The sequence below is a fragment of the Thunnus albacares genome, chromosome 15 (genome assembly GCF_914725855.1).
Source record: "Thunnus albacares chromosome 15, fThuAlb1.1, whole genome shotgun sequence".
Taxonomy (NCBI): domain Eukaryota; kingdom Metazoa; phylum Chordata; class Actinopteri; order Scombriformes; family Scombridae; genus Thunnus; species Thunnus albacares.
Genome location: NC_058120.1, coordinates 5,149,741 through 5,169,835, shown reverse-complemented (window position 1 = coordinate 5,169,835; position 20,095 = coordinate 5,149,741). Strand labels below are relative to the sequence as shown.

Below are 20,095 nucleotides of genomic sequence, written 5' to 3'. Positions count from 1 at the left end.
CTGTGACCACAGTTTTGCACAATTCATGAACATGAATCAGACACATATATCTGGATAACTTGACCCATGTCTGTCAATGCTGGTAACCTTTCATCTCACTGCTACTTAACAGCAATGTTATAAATGTCACGGCTGCTAACATGGAAATAACTTAGTGAAATCCTCTAAACCAAGATGATTAAGCCTGTTTTATTGCTACTCAGAGTTGTCATGATGTATTGTAAATGAGTGGACTCTGAGAAGTGGTTGTAGTGCAATAATCACTTGTGTGCGTGATGCTTGATTGGCTCCTATGGGAGAAAGAAAAATATGAACGATTGATGCTGCGTGATAGACGTGGTGTTTGGAGGTTGTTTGGATACACTGTTGGACGAGACACACTATGTCAAAACCGTTTTGCATAGCTAGTACTTGAAAAATAAGAAGATCTTACTGGATCAAAGTTGTACAGTCATTAGTTTCGAGAGTACTCTAGCTTTAAGAGCCACACAGTCTTGTTTCATTTGCCTAACAATTGGAACATCACATCTCTTTACTGCCTGCAGTGATGATAGCTCTGCTAGTACATCCTCTGTCATACATCAAATGTTGATGAATTTCTGCACAGGAACAAACTGATTGCCTGCACTCCAGTGGTACTCACTCTGCCAAGGATTTAGTCATCACATTACACAAGGGCTTTGTGTAACCCACCACTAAGAGAAAAATGTTGTTTTATTTATAGTCGAGAATGCTTCTTGGCAATGTATCAGTCAATTCCATTGCAGAAAACAATGTACAAAACAGTTTAACTGGAAGAGAAACAATTACATCAAAGCACTGAAGTCACACTTTCAGCACCGTGAATGTCATTCATTAACCGCATTCCTACGAGTCACTGATCACATTAAAAAATACTCACTCTCTCATGGCATCTCTTGTCATGTGTATCAGTATCTCAGTGATATGTGTGTGTTGGGATTACTTTGGCAGCGCTTCGAGGGGTTCATTGCATTCCCACTGGATCCCACGCTGTGGTTTGTTTCATCATGGAGCACCCTCAGGAACCCTTCTGTCAACGAAAATGTAAAACCATTAAGGCAATAAATCATCATATATCCTCTGACGAGCGCCTCAACAGAATTGTTTATTTTGTTAGAAAAGCTATTTAGACCGTTGGAAGATTTTTTCAGTCGTATAGAATGGTGTTTTGAAATTTGAACTTTAAATGTCCTAAAATGTGTATGCTCAAGTATTTGATGAAATAAAGAAATAAATAAAAGATGGTTTCAAGTTGAATTGGGTGCTGTGGTGGAGTGTTATATACGTGGCAGAAGATGAATGTCTTTTTAAACATGTCTTGATAAACATATAGTAAAAAAGATGTACTTTGTCTTTTCAGTGTTTATTTCTTGGTTTTAAAAATGATTTAAAAATCTAATTTTCTCTTCCTCTCACTTTCTCAGATGAGTTGAAGAAGCAGTTAGAGAGGCGACGGAGACAGAGGGCAGCTCATGGTAAGTTTGGAATACATACTCTTAAATGTACGATACATGTAACCATGTAGTGTTGAAGACAACAGGTAGGCAACATGCATTGACATTTAAAGCAATGAAGTGTATCATCTGTGCAGAAATCTCCACATATCTGTGAATCCAAGTTTACACGCTCATTTTAAATTCAGTGCTGGCTTCTCAGTTGCTGAAAGGATGAACAAAAACTCTATCATTTTGATATTGAATGGTGTGGTAAACATTGTCAACATATTGTGGGTGCAGCAGTGCCGTCTTTAAAGCCTAAATGACTGAAATCTTTGTGATCAAAAACTGGGGGGCACACCCCTTAGACTCCTTCATTTACTGTTTTCTGACTGTTTTGTTCAATGATATAAATGCTTTCATGAGGAAATCTGGTTGTAAAGCACACAAACATCTCCCTGCAGTTCAGGCGCCAAAGGTTTTTCTTCTTATTTTGAGTTCTGCATCAGAGAACACTTCACAGCAGCCTGGCTTCTGTGATCCAGGGCCAACGTTTAAAGAGTTGCCTTTGAAGGAAATGCACTCATGTGTACACAACACACGCTTACTAGCTTCTGGACTTGAAACAAAAAGCAAGAAAACAATATGACTGTATTTGTGATTATAGCTACAGTATTTCCACATGTTTATCTGTCTTTCAAACTGGTGTAATTCTACTGTAGGTGTAATTGGAAATCACACAGAGGTCGAGGAGGAGGTGGACCCAGTGGAAGAAAACCTGCGTGAACACATTGAGCAAGAAAAAAAGCTGTGAGTGTAGTAAAAATGTATTTCAGTGTATTACCGCACCAAATATTTTCATAGTTTCTCCCAAGACGCTGCTTAGATTGATTGGACACAGCAGATGCGGTGTAGTGTGGACAAAAGATGAATTTGGTGCTGCTAATATCTCCCGTCAGTTACAAGAGCACCGTTGGCCGTCTGAAAGCGCTGAGGACAGAGATTGAGCACCTGCAGCTGTTGCTGGAGAGGGCAAAGGTCAAACTCCAGAAGGACTTCCATAAGTGGTGGAGCCAGGAGGCTTCCAGTGTGCAGGTGACTGACCTTACCTTTCTCTACCTATCTATGTGACAACACCACATAAAGCTTCTGTGAGCATGACGTAATGGCTAGGATAGCGTGTCAAAGAAATGTTCCTGACATTAGTCAGGAGGACTTGTCCGTTCATTTTTGTCTCTGTATTTATGGATGTTTTCTTCTCCGTGTTTTCTGAATATTGGCCTCTATGGACACGTAACAGTGTGTGTAAGTCGATATGCATGTGTCTCTGACTTTGGAGGCTTTTATGGCACCAGTGTGACCCTTGCAGCCTCTGCTCAACATCATGCAGAATGGGCCCTGGTGGGAAGATCTGTAGGAGGCAAATACACGGAAACACATTTTTACAGAATTGCATGTGACCCAAACAAGGGCCTGCAGAGCAGCTTAGAGGCAAGACAGGAACAGCATCAGTGCATATTCTCAGCAGTTACAGTTTTAACAAGGACAACATGTTCATGAGGTTTCTCAGCAACACAGTGGGGGAGAAGAAGCGAGTCAGTGTTTATTCCAGTACTAAATAATATTTTGTGTTTGTGCTTAAATGCTTAGTGAGACTTGTACCGTATGGTGAAAGATAATGTTTGCGAAACTTTGGAGGGAAAGATGAGCCGAAAATTCCCAGATTATTACAGAGAGGTTTCACACACTTTGCTCATCGTTGTTGGCTGTTGCGCTCCATTTTGAAACCAGACGGAAAGAAGATGTTAAGCAGCAACATCTGACCAACAGACGCTGCTGGCTTCCACTCTTTGGTTTTGATCTTATGAATGCAGCAAGGTTTGGGAATTTATCACTGAATGACAAAGAGGAAGTCTGACAGACTATGCTGTATGTGCAGGAAACAGGCAGTTTTCCTCGCCAGTAGATATTCAACAGCTTTGTTCAAGCATTTATTGTTCTGTTTTTGGAAAACAGCACACATGTAATTGATGAAACATTGAGTGAGAAGTATGACAGAACATGAGGACACAAAATACCTGAGGTCCTCTGTTCCCTCCAACTATTAGATGCATATGGCTACCTTGTGTTTAACTGTCATCAGCGTGGGTTGGTGTTTCCATCCAGAAAAATTTCATTCATTTCTCATAATTGTGACTAGGAGTCTGAGTCAGAGGCCACAGCCAGATGTCAAACAGGGTCAATACGTGGAACCTTGCAGCCGTCATTACCTGGTACTCCAGACTTTGGGTGAGTCATGTAAAAGTTGACTAACTGCTTTCTGTTTGTCCTTCCATCCATCCCTCCAGCAGATAAGTGCACACCTACTGTAGAGTATTAAAAGTGTGGACTCGTACTATCATCAAACATTCATTTTGAGGCTGAGCTGAATAGTTACACACAGAAATCAGCCACGTTACAAGGAGAAACACCTTTCCTTCACTGACTCATTTCTGCTCAGTTTATTAATGCTATTTTTACCATTTCACCATCTGTGCTTGTATCGCACTTGATTAATGTCCAACAACCTGCAGCTTCTTGCTGCCTGTTTCCATGAAGCAAATATTGAACAAATGTTGAAAGGTAATGTCATTATGTTTTTTCACCTCACCAATCATTCTGATATTTGTTGTTACAGCGTCCAAGACTGATAAGAATACATTGTCAGTCTCTACAAGTCTGCAACAGCTATGATCAGCTGTGATATTAGCACTGTGGGGAAGTGGTTCACACTATAATTTACCATTCAGCCATGACATCAGGTCTGCCATGACTAAGCTTTGATGACAGTACTGTATCAAATTGGTGGAAACAATGGCTGCAATGAATGAATGAACTTTTTATTTTTGTGTCATAAATATAACTATGCCCAGACTGCATGAGCCTACAGACACCACAAACTCATGCAAGCCAGGACCAGAGCGCTGTGTGTACAAGAATAGAGAAGCAACTTAATCATCTTTAACAATCCAATCCTCAGACCACCAAACAAACAACAAAATTCATTTATTTTATAATTTATAATTCACTTACAAAAACATATACTGTACTATAGCAGTGGAGAAATCAGAGTAAATAATAATTAAATAGTTCATCTTGTCTTCTTTTCCAGGCACAGCAATTCCAATTTTTGATCATCTGTACACCAGAATATTTCAGGGTTTTGTCAAGACATTTCATGGAAAATTAACTCTCTTAAATCATCATAATTTGTACAGTACAAAAGAAAATCACAGAGCTCAATATTTGTCCAGGCTGTGTTTAGATGTTGGCCAACTTCACCACTCAGACTAAAGAACGAATGCATCTAATGTTTGAGTGCAAACTACTTTGCGTTGTTGCTCCCTCGTGTGGTTGAAACAGACACCTGCAGGTGATCTTACTGAAAAACAAAGAGAGAATGACACTGTGAGATGTGACGTACTCTACTTCTTTTGTGGATCAATCCATATCAGTGTAATTCCATATAGATATCATGCTCTGTTGCACCTACAGAACAAGGTACACAAGGTAAAAGCTTTTTCTAACTCATCATACAGTGCACCTAGTCTGAGCAGTACTGTGAGAAACTACCCAGCAGGCCCAGACCCAGACTGTTCCACTTCCTCTGCTCAAGACCTCAGGTCAGTCAAGCTTCACTGAACTCTCACTGGCTTATTTACACTGGATGACACAGTTTGTCCTCTTACAATTGTCATTATTAAATTTCTTTGAATTTCAGAAGCTTCATCCCCAAAAGCCCTTTAACAGCTGTACCGGCCTGGCATGATAAGCCCACAGACGGGAGGGTGACCGACATCACTCCCTCATCAGAGTGGAGGTACATGAAGGGCCGACCTGGTTTGTTCCGAAGGGCGCCCAAACTCTTTTTTTAAAAAAGTTTGTAAACTTGAGGAAATTAATTTAAGGTGATTTAAAGTTTTCAAAAAACTAATGTATGGAATTGATGGAGGGCTTTGAAATAACTGCACCCACATTCATCCCAGCACTCTAGACCTCTCTCCATTCATATATCGAGCACATTCAGCATGTTGAGGAAAAGCCTGTGATTGAGATCATAATACATAATTTTACTGGGATCTCTCGAAATGAAATCTTAAAACTGTGTCATTTTTTGATTCACCAAGATCTTGAAAAAATCATTAAAATGTCTTGAATTCTGTGTCTAAGTTAGTTTAGGATCTGTGTGTGTTTACCACTGTGTACATTTTTCAAGTGTGTGCCTAAATGCAAACAATCCAGTGGCGTATCCCATATGTTTGCAGTAGCCCTTTAGTCTATACATACAGCCTAGACCTGTAGTTTTTATAGCTGCAGGGTGTTTTCTCTCCACTTAGGAACATGGCCATAAATTTTTATCCCTTTGTGAAGTAATGTCTCCAAACTCTATTAACAAATCAAAGACCTGCTGCTGAAACAACCTTTTTACAGCCACACTAAAACACTCGGTGCATAACATATATGCTTTTGTTCGTCTCCAGCAGCCACTTGTAGCAACAGAGATGCTATTGTTTTATACAGCGGGCTGCATGATGTATAAGGTTTGTAGCGTATTTCCTTTAAGCTTTTGGAAGCAGAACAGTTAAAACAGCAGTGGCGTTCAATCAGTTTCAACAGTGAGGCAGAAAGCAATAAAGGGCTTTTAAGCGTACACCTCACCTCTCCAAACATACACACTCAAAGCAAAGGATTACTGGATTTATGCTGTAAATGAAAGCAATCAAAAAGTCCTTATTGTGTCACAGTAAGCGTTTATACATTTCAGGAAACTTTCCACCACCACGCTCTCATCCTCTTCTCTTCCGCTGACTGGAGACCAGCAGACCGACGCAGACATCATGGCCTTTGTCAGAGCCAGGCAAAACCTCCTCAACAGGACAGGTAACACACACACACACACACACACACACACAAAGCAAGAAATAATGCAGACACTAACCTTTCACATCATATACATCTTGCATTCAGCACTGCCCTCAAGTGGTGTGATGCTTTACGCCACATAAGGACAATAAACGTTTTGAGCTTTTGAGTTATATTGAATCTATCTATATCGAAACTATCTGCAAGATATAACACTTGATAATCTACCAATTACAAGCTGAAAATGATTTCAGATTCACTTGTTTTCTTTTCTGGTAGTAGTGCATGATGAGTCAGGAACTACTTGTGGGCAAGATCACATAATTGAGAAAGTGTTTTTCACACAAACATCCTCAGCAGCCTCTACAACTGCCTATCTTTTGCTCTTATGTGGTTACTCTCTCTCTCTCTCTCTCTCTCTCTCTCTCTCTCTCTCTCTCTCTCTCTCTCTCTCTCTCTCTCTCTCACACACACACACAGACGCGTTCTGTCTCTTTTTCTCTCCCCTCTCCTTTGACCCTTGTATAGCTGCTTACTTTGGCAGACAGTAAAGTGCACTCGGCTGTCTTGTGGTTTGCCACTAGATATCCAGAACAGCTGAGGTCATGTGAACAGACAGACCGATGGCCAAATGAGCAGAGACACCAGACAGAAAAACAGACAGGCTGAGGAAGACATTTGCCCTCTGAAATCTTTCTTGCTTGCTTGTTATCCTTTCTTTCTTTCTTTCTTTCTTTCTTTCTTTCTTTCCTGTCTTTTTTCTTCCCCCTCTCTAGGTAAGGAAGACTCATTTCATGCCTCTTTAACTTGGCACTCCTAAGCTGGATAGCGACTGTGTTTTGACAGGAAAGCCCCTCTCCTTGGTTGTTTGGTAACCCCTGAATGGTGCTATCCCTCCTATCAAAACAGCTTTTAAGTCACTAGTGCATGCTGGGAAGTGTAGGGAACCTTGCAAAAAGAAATAGACAGCACATTTTCAGAGAGGAGGCTGTTATTATAGTTAAAATCATTGTTAATAAAGATTTTTTTGAGTTCCAAAGACCAATAAATATATTTCTTGAAGCCTAAAGGACAGATTTTTGGGCATTTCTTTTCTCTGTTATTTCCCAAGTACTTTCAAGTGGATTTCCAATCTGTCTCGCGTTTTTATGATTTCAGGCCCACCTCAGCAATAAGATGAAGTCCTGTGGAAGCATGCGAAACCTGAAGTTATCATCGTCTGACTGCTTGAGCAACCTCCACATCTGTCAGGTGATAAAATCATCCTGAAAACATGCATTAGAAATCTCTGAGTTCTGACGGACAATGGAGATGTGAGAAGAAATGCAGGATCTCGCAACTGAAACCCTCTGCCAAACATATGGCACACATCCTGTATGATTCTCACATGCATACACACACTTGTTGACCTCCTGGAGATGCAGCAGCTCAGTATAAATCACAGGCCGTGCCGGCCATTTGATCTGAACAAATGTTGTCTCAAGATATCAGAGGAAGGAGGGGACAATAGGAAACCAGCTGGCTCCAGTATGTGTTTAAAGATGTAATGAATCATGACTTTTTAAATGGTTACAGGAAGTTTCAACCTTCATAATGACAAATGCATTTAATATTTCTGTCTGCTTTCACTTGATTCTAAGTTTAACACATGTAGTGTTAAATATTGTAAATAGAAGTATGTAATATATGTACAGTAATTTACCTGTTTATTTCTCAGATTCTGTTAAAAAAAAGTAGTATTGCTCTTTAAATCTGCACAGAACATCAAAAATAAAGCTGCAAATGAAAGATGCCATAATGTTCACCAGATGTGAGATGCCATGATGCGTATTACTGCTGCATTTTACAGTTATTAGCCTAATTTGTTCCTGAGTTCTTTTATCATCAGTAATGCTAACTATCATAGCTCTTCTTTCTCAGTTACTCCCCTGCAAATGGCAACTGTAGTAAAGGGGTTCCTGTGGCATTTGTTTCTATGGAGGTCAACTGGAAAATTATCCAGGAAAATAGACATCCTTAAGTGATTCTTCACAAATTTCAGCCATGAAGGGTAAAGGATTACTAAAACCATTGGTTGCGTCAATTGTTAAAATATTGGAAATATGGTCTAACAGTAGTCAAGTCCTCATTATACCAATACTGATGTACTGGAAGTCCACCCATAGTTATATTCCAAAGGTTGTAATCTGTAAAATCTCCCTGAAACGTGCAGGTATCATTGATTTTATAAGCAAATTATACTGGTTAAATCATTGCGCAGCAGTTTTACTAATGAATCATCTGGTCCTTAAAATGTCTATCCATGCCCACTGATATTCAGGGACAAAGGAAGGAGGAGCCTATCCCATCATGCACTGGGCAAAAGGCAGGGAAATACCCAAGACAGGCCTCTAGTCTGTACAAAGCTTCTTTAAGATTCAGTATTTGAATTTCAAATTGGGTCACGAACATTTCTTTGCCTGGAGTATCGATTGTTGAGCATTGAACTGAATCATTTAAAGAGGCTTGTAGTCGATTATATTAGTAAGATTTTATTTGGTAGTTCGGTGCAGATAAAAGGCACTGAGTTGGATGTCAGCACTGAACTGCCTGACTCACAGTGTAGTTTTTTTAGTGGCTTACAGTAAGTCTGAAGACTATTTACTTTGATGGTTTTCTGATTTAATGTTAAGCAGCACAGTTACTTCTGAGAGACTAGCAGGCAGGTCTGATTAATACACAGTTTGTACTACTTGTCCTAACACTTAACTACATCAACGCACATTCTAATCTGCCAAACAATACATCAGCCCCATCCCACTGTCCCAAAGCTCCTGACATTCACTTGATCTGTCAATGTCATCTGGTAATCAAAATCTACCCATCCAGGCACCTCAGAGCCGTGGCTGCAAACCTCGCCAAACACAAGACAACCTGTGAACGTTGGAACAACCTGTTTGCATGGCTTTGCCTCAATTTGTTTGACAGATGACAAGCAGCTGCACAATTTACATCCAGGCAGAGTTGCCTTGGAGAAGGAGCCTTCTTCGGCCAAGTCATGATATCTGTTATTTCTCTGTCACATCAGTGACTTCCTTTGTGACATGTGTATTTAAGGGGGACATATTATGCACACTTATGGGTTTATATTTATATTCTGGGGCTCTACTGGAATATCTCAGCATGATTCAACTTCAACATCAACTTAGCAGTGTAGGACTGATGATTATAACTGTAGTTTTGGCATCTACTCAAATGTCTATGATTTCTTTTTTTTTTTTTTTTTTACATGCTTTTAGGCTTTTTTTTTAACTGTCCAGCTTTATAAACACAGAAGCCCTAGAACTCCATTAGCTTCTCTCTTGAGATTTCTTTCAACTCTTTGGTTTATGGCCCACAATCAAGTAGTGCTCTCTACACCTCTCCCAAATGTCATCTCCTTCCTCTCCATCTGACCATAAACATGACCGGCTCCTGAATTTGGGGAAAACGTCTGATGATTGTTCTAGCAGACTTCTTAGGGTTAGAAAAATTGAGCTTTTAGACTAATGAAATTTTAAAGTGTCCATACTTAATGAAATTAAATGTATCTCCTTTGACATATCTCAAGTTGTGGCACCAATCTGTATTATTTTAATGGAAAATTTCTGCAATGTACGTCAATTCAGGAATCCAATAATTTGCGGTTGAACTACATTCTCCTCAGGTTTCCAATTAACTGTCAGTGAATACAATTAGTCCCCACAAAGCAGAATTGTACTGAAAGGCTCTGGCAGAGGCCCTCCACAATTATGGGCGCTTGAACAACCAACAGCAGTCAGGTAAAATATTAACTTTTGTTCTGCTGACAAGATGCTGCCGCTTCCTTATTAGTGGAAACAGTTGAAAGTATATGTGTGTGTCCAGATGTCGCTCTAATGGAGGAGAGTAGATGATCGTTACCCAAGCAACCCATAGATCAATGCCCAACATCTACGGTACTCTGACCAATCAGAGTGAGAGCATTAAGTGGAGATGTTTTGCCTTTGGAGAGTTATCCAGTTGTCTGAGTGAAGATGATGCAGCTTTACGAGAGATCAGTTCTTATCTTATTGACGACTGAAAACTGACTCTGAGTTACTTCAAATACAGTTTTTGTCTGATCTTTGACCATTTCCTTTTCACAATCTGCAACAATGGTAGCTGTTTTGGGGGAATCACACATAAGATCTGCGTTTTTCCTGAGGAATTTGATCATTAGTCCTTTCTAAGGTGAATAGCCTCTTTCTGAGTTTGAGCGTCAGCGTGTGTGTCCATTGGGCGCTGGGGGAGTTTGATGGCGAGGTTCCAGTTGGTCCGGGTCAAAGTGAGCTGGACAGCACTTTTGGCTCTGGCCCACCTCACGTACCTTCTGGTTGGGGCCACCATCTTCCAGATACTGGAGCGAGAGGCTGAGAGCGAAAACCGAAACCATTTCCAACTGGAGAAGTTGAATTTCTTGGCTAATTATACCTGCCTGGACAGACAAGCCTTGGAGAAGTTTGTTCAGGTTTGCCTTCACTTTATTCCTGTTTGTTAACCTGCTGTAGATCAAGTCTTGTTTGATGTGTTAACACAGTGTAGAGTTATTGAAGTGTAACAGCTTATAATGTAATTTGAGTTTTTGGTATATTTTCCCTACAGTAATTTGTTGACTCTTGCTTATGCTCAAAATGATACAGTAACAGATGCAGAAGTGATTAGCCTGTGTTTGTCAGTGCGGTCATCAGTGACCTGGTTGACAAAAGGCCCCAGTTGTATACAAGCCTGCAAGTACACAAATCTGTTTTTAATAGCTGAGTAAATATGATGATGAAAATGGCTTAGCAAATACAGTGAGACAGAGAAATTGAAAGATCAATTTTATGAATAGGCAAAGTACATACTATTAAAGGGCATTTAAGTTAGCTGACCTAATAAATCAATAAGTGTGTCAAGATCCAAAATATCTCAAATATGACCCATCTGCACTCTCTTTTAAATGTCCAAATGTTAAAGCTGCTGAGTTTGACCTTATTTTAGTATTTATTTATTTATTTGCAGGTGATTTTAGATGCCTGGGAAAAGGGAGTCAATCCCTCTGGCAACTCAACCAACCCCAGTAACTGGGATTTCAGCAGCTCCTTCTTCTTTGCAGGCACAGTAGTCACAACTATAGGTGAGCCTTGTAATACATTCATTGTTTTAACTGTCTGCTTTGGGCTGCCTGCATCTCTAAATGATAAATCCTCCTCTGGTCTGGCAGGCTATGGCAATCTGTCCCCCAGCACTGTGTCTGGTCAGGTGTTCTGTGTGTTTTATGCACTGTGTGGGATCCCACTGAACCTGGCCTTCCTCAAACAGCTGGGCAAGTGTCTCACCATTCACCTGGGTCGACTAGAGAGGGGGATGGTCTCAGTTGTTCCACACAAGGTACAGGACGAAAGATAAGACAGATTTATGATCATTATAAGTTAAGGTATGGATTTCACCTAAATGTAGATTTTGCTGCGTTCCTTTCCCAGCAAGCAGTTGAGGTGTTGGCAGTGAGCTCGTTCTTCGTCACAGGCAGCCTGCTGTTTCTGGTCATCCCTCCTCTGATGTTCAGTTATGTGGAAGGCTGGACGTTTGGCGAAGGCTTCTACTTCACCTTCATTACCCTCAGCACCATTGGTTTTGGAGATTATGTGGTGGGTGAGTAGAGAGAACAAACAAGCGCTAATATGGTGGAAGGGCCCAGGATGTCTCCTCTGCCAGAATAAAACCATTTATATTTTGTATTTTTACATGTAAAGCAAAAAGTGAAAAAAATAAAACTGTATTCTATTTTGACCAAACATTTCTGGTATTATTGACTTAACATGTTGTAATCTCAATCCTTGTAGGGACTGACCCAGGCAAGGAATACATCTCTTTGTACCGCAGCCTCGCAGGTGTATGGATCATTTTTGCCTTGGCTTGGCTTGCTCTTATCCTCAACATGGGAGCCAGAATAATGGAGCACGCAATTGGCTTGACTCATCCAGGCTTTAAGAAACAAGAGGAGGAAGAGGACGTGTCATCCAGTAAACTGGAGGACACTTCAAAGATCTGACGGTTAACTACAGACGGGATTATCTGCATGTAATATAGATTAGTTAGAAAGCATTTTTGTGCGATTGTTTTAGGGTACTTATTGTGATTGACAGTATAGCAGGAAAACGAATGTACCAGCTATTTATCTGTTACTGTAGCAAAAACTGTTTTCGTATGATATTTTGCTGTGCTGTGATGCTTAGGCTGGAAAAACATTACAGGTTCTTAAAAATTCTACCTCAATTAATAAGCCAAAGAGTCGATCAGGGGTTAAAGTCTCAAAAAAGAAAACGTGTTTAATCAGGTAATGCATCAGGTAGGAACCTCGTAAAGTTTTTCCATCCTGAGATAAAATGTAGTAGCAATTCTGAAATGAACTGCTGAACTACAAATTTGTGTTTTTTGTACTCTTGTTTATTGTAGCATGTTACCTGACTGCATTATTAGAACATTTTAACACAGGAGAAGTTTAAGATCAGAGTTATTATTTCTGCTGTCTAATGTGCGTGCGAGCATGTGTATATATGCATATGCATGCTCATGTGAGTCCACATCTGCGTTTGTGTACTGATGGTAAACTCCAGTGAATTGAGCACGGAGGGCTATCTTAAACAAACACATTAATCAAGATGGTGATGCGAGGTGAGCTGAGAGTGCATTACACACAGGACTGATCCCAGAGAGTCAGCTGGAAAAAAGGTGGATGGCTTCTGTCTGTCATGCTTTCTTTAGTATGTTACTGTTAACTGTCACTGTCCCTCTTATCCCAGTAAGACAACTGTCCTGAAGGATGAAATGCAAACATAATACAACTGAAATATAGTCTGATGTATAATGTGTATGCTCTTTGGTTTGTGGACAAGTAGAGTGTAGTAGTGCCTTTGGGAACTACACAAAAACTGCTGTTGCTGGTCTTGAATTGACCCCCTGACAGAACTACTTTCTTGTATCCTTCTCAACCTCTATTAACCTTAAGGGCAGAAACCTACAAATTTTTCCTCTACCCATAGTCATCACCTGTAGCCCAACCTCTGCTGGCGTCTTTCCCTCTGTTCATTTTGCTTCACCAGATTTGCATGACAGACCATTTGAGTGATTGAAACAGTAGCACGGGTGGAAGTTCATTTGCCTGCAAAGCATGGAAACATGAGAAGCCGAGCAGGTAAACCCTCACTCATCACTGTCCCCAGTTGCTGAGGTTGAGACGCTGAGCTTGCCTGGATCTACAAAAGTTCTACCAAGGAACCAAGATGGTAATCAAAGAAATGTTAAATTTGGCCAGGGTGCCCTCCATCCTCATACTCGGGCTGGTTTACGTGACCTACGTGCTGATTGGCGGCGTGGTTTTCTGGAAGTTGGAAGGAGATCTCGGGCGAAAGGACATCGGTCATTTACTGTTGAACAAAGAAAGGCTGCTCACGACGTACACCTGTCTGAACCAAGAGGGCCTGATGGCAGTGGCTCAGGTGAGGCACTCAGACATGAAACATCAAAAGAAGCAGGTTAATCAATAGAAAAGAAGTCCATATTCCCTCCTCACTTTTTGTCCCAGAGTAAGGAGAAAACCTGTCAAAATGTTTTAATAAGGCAACACAGGCAAACACAGTTATAGATGTCAGAACATTACACTTCCAGACATTCTTTTGCAAAGGACCTTCTAACATGCAAATCTAAAGGGCAACATTTCACACTAGAGCTGCTACTACCTGCTGCTGTATAGTTATATAAGTCAACCTGTGGGTTTTACTGAGAGACCGCTTTATTTATATTGTTTTGTCGTTTTCTCATTGTTAATGGACAAATCTCACCATCATTAAAATACTTACAGCATACTTCAACAGACTGAAACCATTCTATGTCTAATGATAAATACTGATTTATTTCCAACTGGCATACATTTATTAAATTTTGCACTGTTTCAATGTTTAGTCATACATAGTGGCCAATGCAGCCACTTTTCAAATAAATTTAAGACTCATACTTAGCAGTTTCATACACTGTGTTATTTAATCTTCACTCAAATAAATCACTCATGTCATCAACAACTGCAGTAGGACAAATGTTCAACAGGTGGCACCATTCAGCAATTTAGGTTTGTCAGAAAAGACCAGTAAGCTACTCTGCCACTGACAAAAGCGCCAAGACAGAGCCGTTTCTAATCTCATACAGCTGAAATGAAAAACAAAAGAAACAATGAGACCTATTTGGAATCTGGAGTGATGTTTATGTGGCAGAGAGGCAACTTCTTCCATGCAAATATCAGCTTCAGCAGCCTTTCAACACTGCACATTCTGCTTTGCCTGTGTGTCTTGCCCTGACTTGATTTACACAGCAGCAAAGTTGTACAATCCTCTCCCTGGAAAGTACGGAGAATTTATCACGTCTTTTGATTCATACGGAGAAAAGCATGTTATGTTGCACTGAGTTGGAGAGAAATCTCTTAGGTCCTCCAATAATTGTATTAAAACATGAAATTAAAGGCGGTGCAGGTGCCTTCACAGAGCACATTGAGGTGGAATGAAGATATAAAAGCTGGGAGAGTCAGAAATAGACTCAGAACAAAGATTGCGATTCATGTCCTGTCTGTTAGCTTTTTACAATTAGCCAACACTTACCACACCTGTTGGGGATTAGGAAGTATTGCATCGCTGATGAATGTAAAGGTTTAGATAACAAGGCCAGAGGTCTCAGACTGTTATTTCTTTGGCGTAATTTCACACATGGATGATGAGCTCAAGACTTTTATGTAACAGACTATGTCAACATATTGGCTCAGTGCTGAGAAGGGTTTTCTCTGGGTCATGCAGACAACTGTACTGTATTGACCTGGAATGGCCTCAGAGTACCCAAATACCCCTAAAAGATTTGGATCAATATGTGCAGGGGTCAAATAACTGAGTCATGATGTTAGACCTAAGTCCGAGTCATGACAAATGATGATGGTGATGACAAATTTAATTTCCAGAAAATCTCCTTAGAGAAATAGTTTGAGTCTGAAATTGACTTTAAACACAAGGAGTTTAAGCTTTTTAGCTCAGTTTGTGATTTTGATTGGTTTTTCAGGTTGTTCAAGATGCTTCAAAGGTGGGCCTGAGTTTGAAAGGCAACAACACAACGGACGGCTTCTGGAAATTCACCAGCTCAGCTGTGTTTGCTGCCACTGTGGTCACAACTATAGGTTAGACATTACAAGATGAATTCTAAGAAATCTGGTGTAGAACCTAAACACTTGATGACTTGTGGTTTTTAAACTGGTCAATGACCCATTTGACCAGTATTCATGTTTTCTGTCGGGCTTTTTTTGGAGGAATCACTGAATCAGTATTTTAATACTCTTATATTGTATTGTATCTTAGATGTGCCAAAAATGGCCTTTATCCAAACTTGTATTCCTGTCAGTGTAAATAGGCCTCTTGAATCCACTAGAATAGAAGAATAGAATAGAATAAATGGCTTTATTGTCACTGCACGGCAATACAACAAGATTGAACGTGCAACTTCCTGAAAGGTGTTAAACAAGAAAAGAATATACTGTAAATACGACTATAAGAATAGACAGTCAAAGCAGTGGATGACTACGGGTGAAATAAGAGATAAAATATATTCATTAAATATTAAATACATAGTTCATTTAAAATATTTCTCCCTAAATTAAATTATTAATTATTTTAGAGATTTCTGAGCAGAAATTTGTAGGTGGGATTTTTTAGAAATTGATTACACAGCATTTTAAAAAAAAAAGATGCTAGTTACTCAACCTTGATGAGGAGGGTCAACTATGTTGATTAGGATTATAAATCAGACCTCCCACCTTTACCCTGTTCTTGAATATCTATTATCTAATCAAAACAATTTAATTGGTAAAGCTCGTAGAGGTTTATACACGTAATGAGTGTCTCTTCTACCCCTGTCATGATGACTAACAGGCAGTTATGTATTTCCATGTGTAGTAATATATTTCATAGCTTATGTAATTTTGTTACATTTAATCTTTGTAGAAACATAACAGTGAAGTAAGGTGGGTGGGTTTGCAGCTCTTTAAAAAATGGCGTGACTCACTTGACATATTCAGCTGTAGCTGAAATGAAGAATAAATTAGATAAACCACTTACTGAACAGTTAAAGGTCCCTTGAGGCACATTTAAAGACTATGAAAAAAACTCAGCCTTAAATAATAGTTTTTGCCTGATAATGGTTTTTTAGTTCAGTTACCTTGTTAAAGTGACATCTATTCCTTCTCTCTCATTTAAAAATCTACAACCTATGAATTTGTAACTATTTTTCATTTTAAAATTTGAACTGCTGGATATGAAATGTCCCCTACCTCACTGAAATGTGTGTGCATTGGAGCCTTCACATTTCCAAGTGTACAACTCTGTAAGTTACATACTGGAACACGATTGGCTCCAAACTAGTGGTGATGTCATAAATCATGCTCGTAGTGACACGCCTTAAACTCAGATTTAAGGTGAGTACAGGGAAACTTTCCTCCTTCAGTAGATGAATGTGAAATCAGCCAAGTGTTCTGCACAACTGTCATTCTGCACAGTGAAACTCAAACATCCAACTAGGGGAAAAAAACACATTTTTGACTGGAGACCAAAATTACTAATACCTTACTGAAGAACTTTTCCTCTCCTCCGCAGCCTTGTTCTCCTTCCACATACTAACAACTTACAGTTTTGCAGGTTATGGGAACATGAGTCCCAGCTCTACAGCTGGACAGATCTTCTGTGTGTTCTTCGCACTATTTGGCATCCCACTCAACATGGTAGTGCTCAACAGGGTGGGCAAATACATGCTTGCTATAGAGAGGAACATCTCTGACTTCCTACAGGGGAAGACCGGACGAAGGGTGAGGAGATCTTTAATCACCTGGTCTAATATCTAAGTAAATGGTTCATTTTCATATCACTCTAGTTCATGTTGACCAAGTCTAGTAGAGATTTTTCATCTCTGTTCTCTCCCACATCTCACTGCAGAGGTGTACCCGCTTCTTCGTCCATCTGGTGTCTTACCTGTCTGGAGTAGTTCTCTTCTTCATTGCGCCCATGATTGTGTTCCAAATGCATGAGGGCTGGACCTACTCTCAGACCATCTACTACTGCTTCATCACCCTCAGCACCATTGGCTTTGGAGACTTTGTGGCAGGTACAACACAGTAATAATCACCCTGAAGTTCTCCTAAAAAGACAAAACACACTGTAGTGCTGATGGTGGTCCTGAGTGGTAAGACCATATACAAGCATTTTCTTATAAGCTGCGTCACTGCAATTTGTGTTTTATTACTTCATTTGATAGTTTTTTTGTCAGTGCATTATAATTTAGCATTTAACAAGGCTTTCCTTTACAGACAGCAATCCAGACCGAGTATACCCAGAGTGGTACAGCGTCCTCATGGCATCCTGGATCTTCTTCGGCCTGGCCTGGCTGGCCCTCATTATCAACCACTCCATCGACATCCTGGAGCGGCTCAACACCCACTTCAAACTGCGGTGGAGTAGACAAAAGGAGGAGGAAAAGCCTGGCAGTGCAGAGTCTGACAACCCTGAAACACAGGTGGAGGAGGAGGATGAGATAAAGAAGCCGCCAATAACTCAGTAAACTACAAAATAAGCCAAAGATTGACCTAGTTATAGATGTTATCTGTCTGTAGAGCAGGACCTGGAAAACAGGCGTAAATTATGGAATATGGCAAAGCCATGGCGAGATGTGTGCACGTGTGTGTGTAATAAGACTGTAAATGTTGAGAGGCTGTGATGATTTAATGTTTCCAAGCAATGGTTTGTGATTTTAATCCCTCTCTCCTTGCATGTCACTAAAAATATTGACTCGTTTTTGTTGAGTCATGTTTGTTTGACAGTGTGCAATATCCACATGCTGTTTAGTAGACTTCCCAAACTGTAAACAAGTGACTTCATTCCAGTACTTGTTATTCTACCTGGTAAAAGAAGGCCTTTGAGATTAAAATCTAGAGAGGGATGCTGGGTCAACACTTACTTTGCCCCATGTATCATGTATCTGTCCATGAGTTAGTGAGCGGTCAGTGGAAAATTTCAGTCTGTCAGTCTGTCAGTTGCTCTTTGACCTCTGAGTGTTGTTACCTGACCACAAATCAAGTCATTCACCAACTCAGTGGCATTTTGCAACTGACCGTCTGAGCAGCAAAATGACACATACATCAGGTGTTTTTGAATTACTGTTGAAATCTGTACTCAAAACCACAGTAAATAAAAAATACATGTAAATAATGTGAATTATTTTGCATTATATACATACTTACATGACACTTTGCATTGCCACCATACAGAGCATTGTTAAGGCTTCTATTGATTATCAACAATCAATCAACTTTCTTTCTAGTCAATATTTCAGTTTGCTTTGAAGTTTATGTAATTAAGAAATGCTCAATTTCTGTGTGGATCTTGAATATCTCCTGTACATCCATGTAAATGTAATTAGTTTACGTTTTTCACTTCACATTTATGTCCTACATTATGAAGAGTTTCTAGTACCACTTGTACCACTTATCAATGCTGAAATTAGCCCTGCATCCACTAGATGGTGTAACTGCACTACAAAAATGAACCAAACCAAATCAAAAGCAGCAAATACAAGCTGTATACTCAATATTGTTGTGATTATTATAAATTATTATATACATTGAACACAGTCCTTGCAGTCAATGTAATTCCTACTCTTTGGAGAACAATATTATGTCCAATTCAAATTGCAATGTGTGAAAATACAAACAAACTCAAAGCCAATCTTTTGCTTTAATGCAATGTCTGTCCGATGTCATTTCTTGTACTTTTTGCATGTTTAAATAAATGTGTACAGTAATAATTTTGTAGTTTTGTTATCTCTGTGTACTTCTCTTGACAATGGCCCACACAAGGATAGGACAATACAGGACACAGTAGGACTCAGAGGTGCAAATGCCTCTCATGGCTCATATATCCCAGAGCAAGTCAGGAAACACTGAGGAGGAGTGAACGATAAAGACAGACGGCGAGCAGCAGGGACGAGAGAATGGAAAATGAGAGATGGATAGCAAGACAATTGGTGGGCGATTTCTGAAGGAATGTGCAAAATTCCAAACAGCAGAAAAAGGACAGCAAAGGGGGATTTCTGCTTTTTTCTTTGTATGGATAGCGGGAAGTACGAAGGGGAAATAGAGTGAGTGTGACAGGACTGTGACCGTTGTACAACAAAACGCCACATACCTGTTTGGCCACGGTTCAATGAGGACTCAGTATGTGTGAGGAGACCTGGTGCCTCTCACGTATCCTGCATATTGTCCAGAGTGAGACAAGACTCTGAAACTGAGGTGTCAAACTTGTGTTTGTTGGATATTGGCCCCATCATTATTATCTATCTTCATTTGGGTTACACAAGGGAAATCATCTCAAAGCAAAAGAACAGAGGTAGTTGAAATCAAACTGTGAGTCATTATTTTGTTAGGACCAATACTGGTACCCAATGGAAGGGTGAGAGAACTCATAAGAAACTTAGCTGCAGTGTTCTAAAGTTACTCAATCTTATGTTCATGGAAATGGAAACTTTCACTGACTATGCAGGAACTATGTGTTGCTCAGTAGGTTGTAGTGGCACATGGGCACGTAAACCTTTGACACCAGCCACACAATAGTTCATCCCATCTCATACTAGCATTCAGCATTGAC

The 20,095-nt window shown here is 40.0% G+C and overlaps 3 protein-coding genes across 3 annotated transcripts in view; all 3 read left to right on the top strand.

Annotated features, from left to right (window-relative positions):
- kif6 (kinesin family member 6) overlaps nt 1–8,151 on the top strand; it is a 67,162-nt gene extending 59,011 nt beyond the window's left edge. Inside the window, exons 16-23 of the mRNA XM_044374982.1 lie at nt 1,446–1,496; nt 2,180–2,267; nt 2,417–2,552; nt 3,658–3,746; nt 5,036–5,119; nt 5,218–5,316; nt 6,262–6,377; nt 7,518–8,151. Of these exons, the coding sequence (XP_044230917.1) occupies nt 1,446–1,496; nt 2,180–2,267; nt 2,417–2,552; nt 3,658–3,746; nt 5,036–5,119; nt 5,218–5,316; nt 6,262–6,377; nt 7,518–7,534 (680 nt within the window). The 3' untranslated portion in view covers nt 7,535–8,151. The remainder of the gene's footprint in view (nt 1–1,445; nt 1,497–2,179; nt 2,268–2,416; nt 2,553–3,657; nt 3,747–5,035; nt 5,120–5,217; nt 5,317–6,261; nt 6,378–7,517) is intronic.
- Nucleotides 7,524–19,256, top strand: kcnk17 (potassium channel, subfamily K, member 17). The gene is made up of 6 exons (XM_044374983.1): nt 7,524–7,610; nt 13,481–13,876; nt 15,474–15,588; nt 17,099–17,265; nt 17,393–17,561; nt 17,764–19,256. The coding sequence occupies exons 2-6, from the start codon at nt 13,661–13,663 to the stop codon at nt 18,012–18,014; spliced, it is 918 nt and encodes a 305-aa protein (XP_044230918.1). The 5' UTR covers nt 7,524–7,610; nt 13,481–13,660; the 3' UTR covers nt 18,015–19,256.
- Nucleotides 8,245–13,474, top strand: LOC122998222 (potassium channel subfamily K member 16-like). The gene is made up of 5 exons (XM_044374984.1): nt 8,245–10,866; nt 11,400–11,514; nt 11,602–11,768; nt 11,861–12,029; nt 12,221–13,474. Exons 1-5 carry the CDS (start codon nt 10,654–10,656, stop codon nt 12,427–12,429), a joined length of 873 nt encoding a protein of 290 aa, XP_044230919.1. The 5' UTR covers nt 8,245–10,653; the 3' UTR covers nt 12,430–13,474.
- Nucleotides 19,257–20,095: the final 839 nt, after the last annotated feature.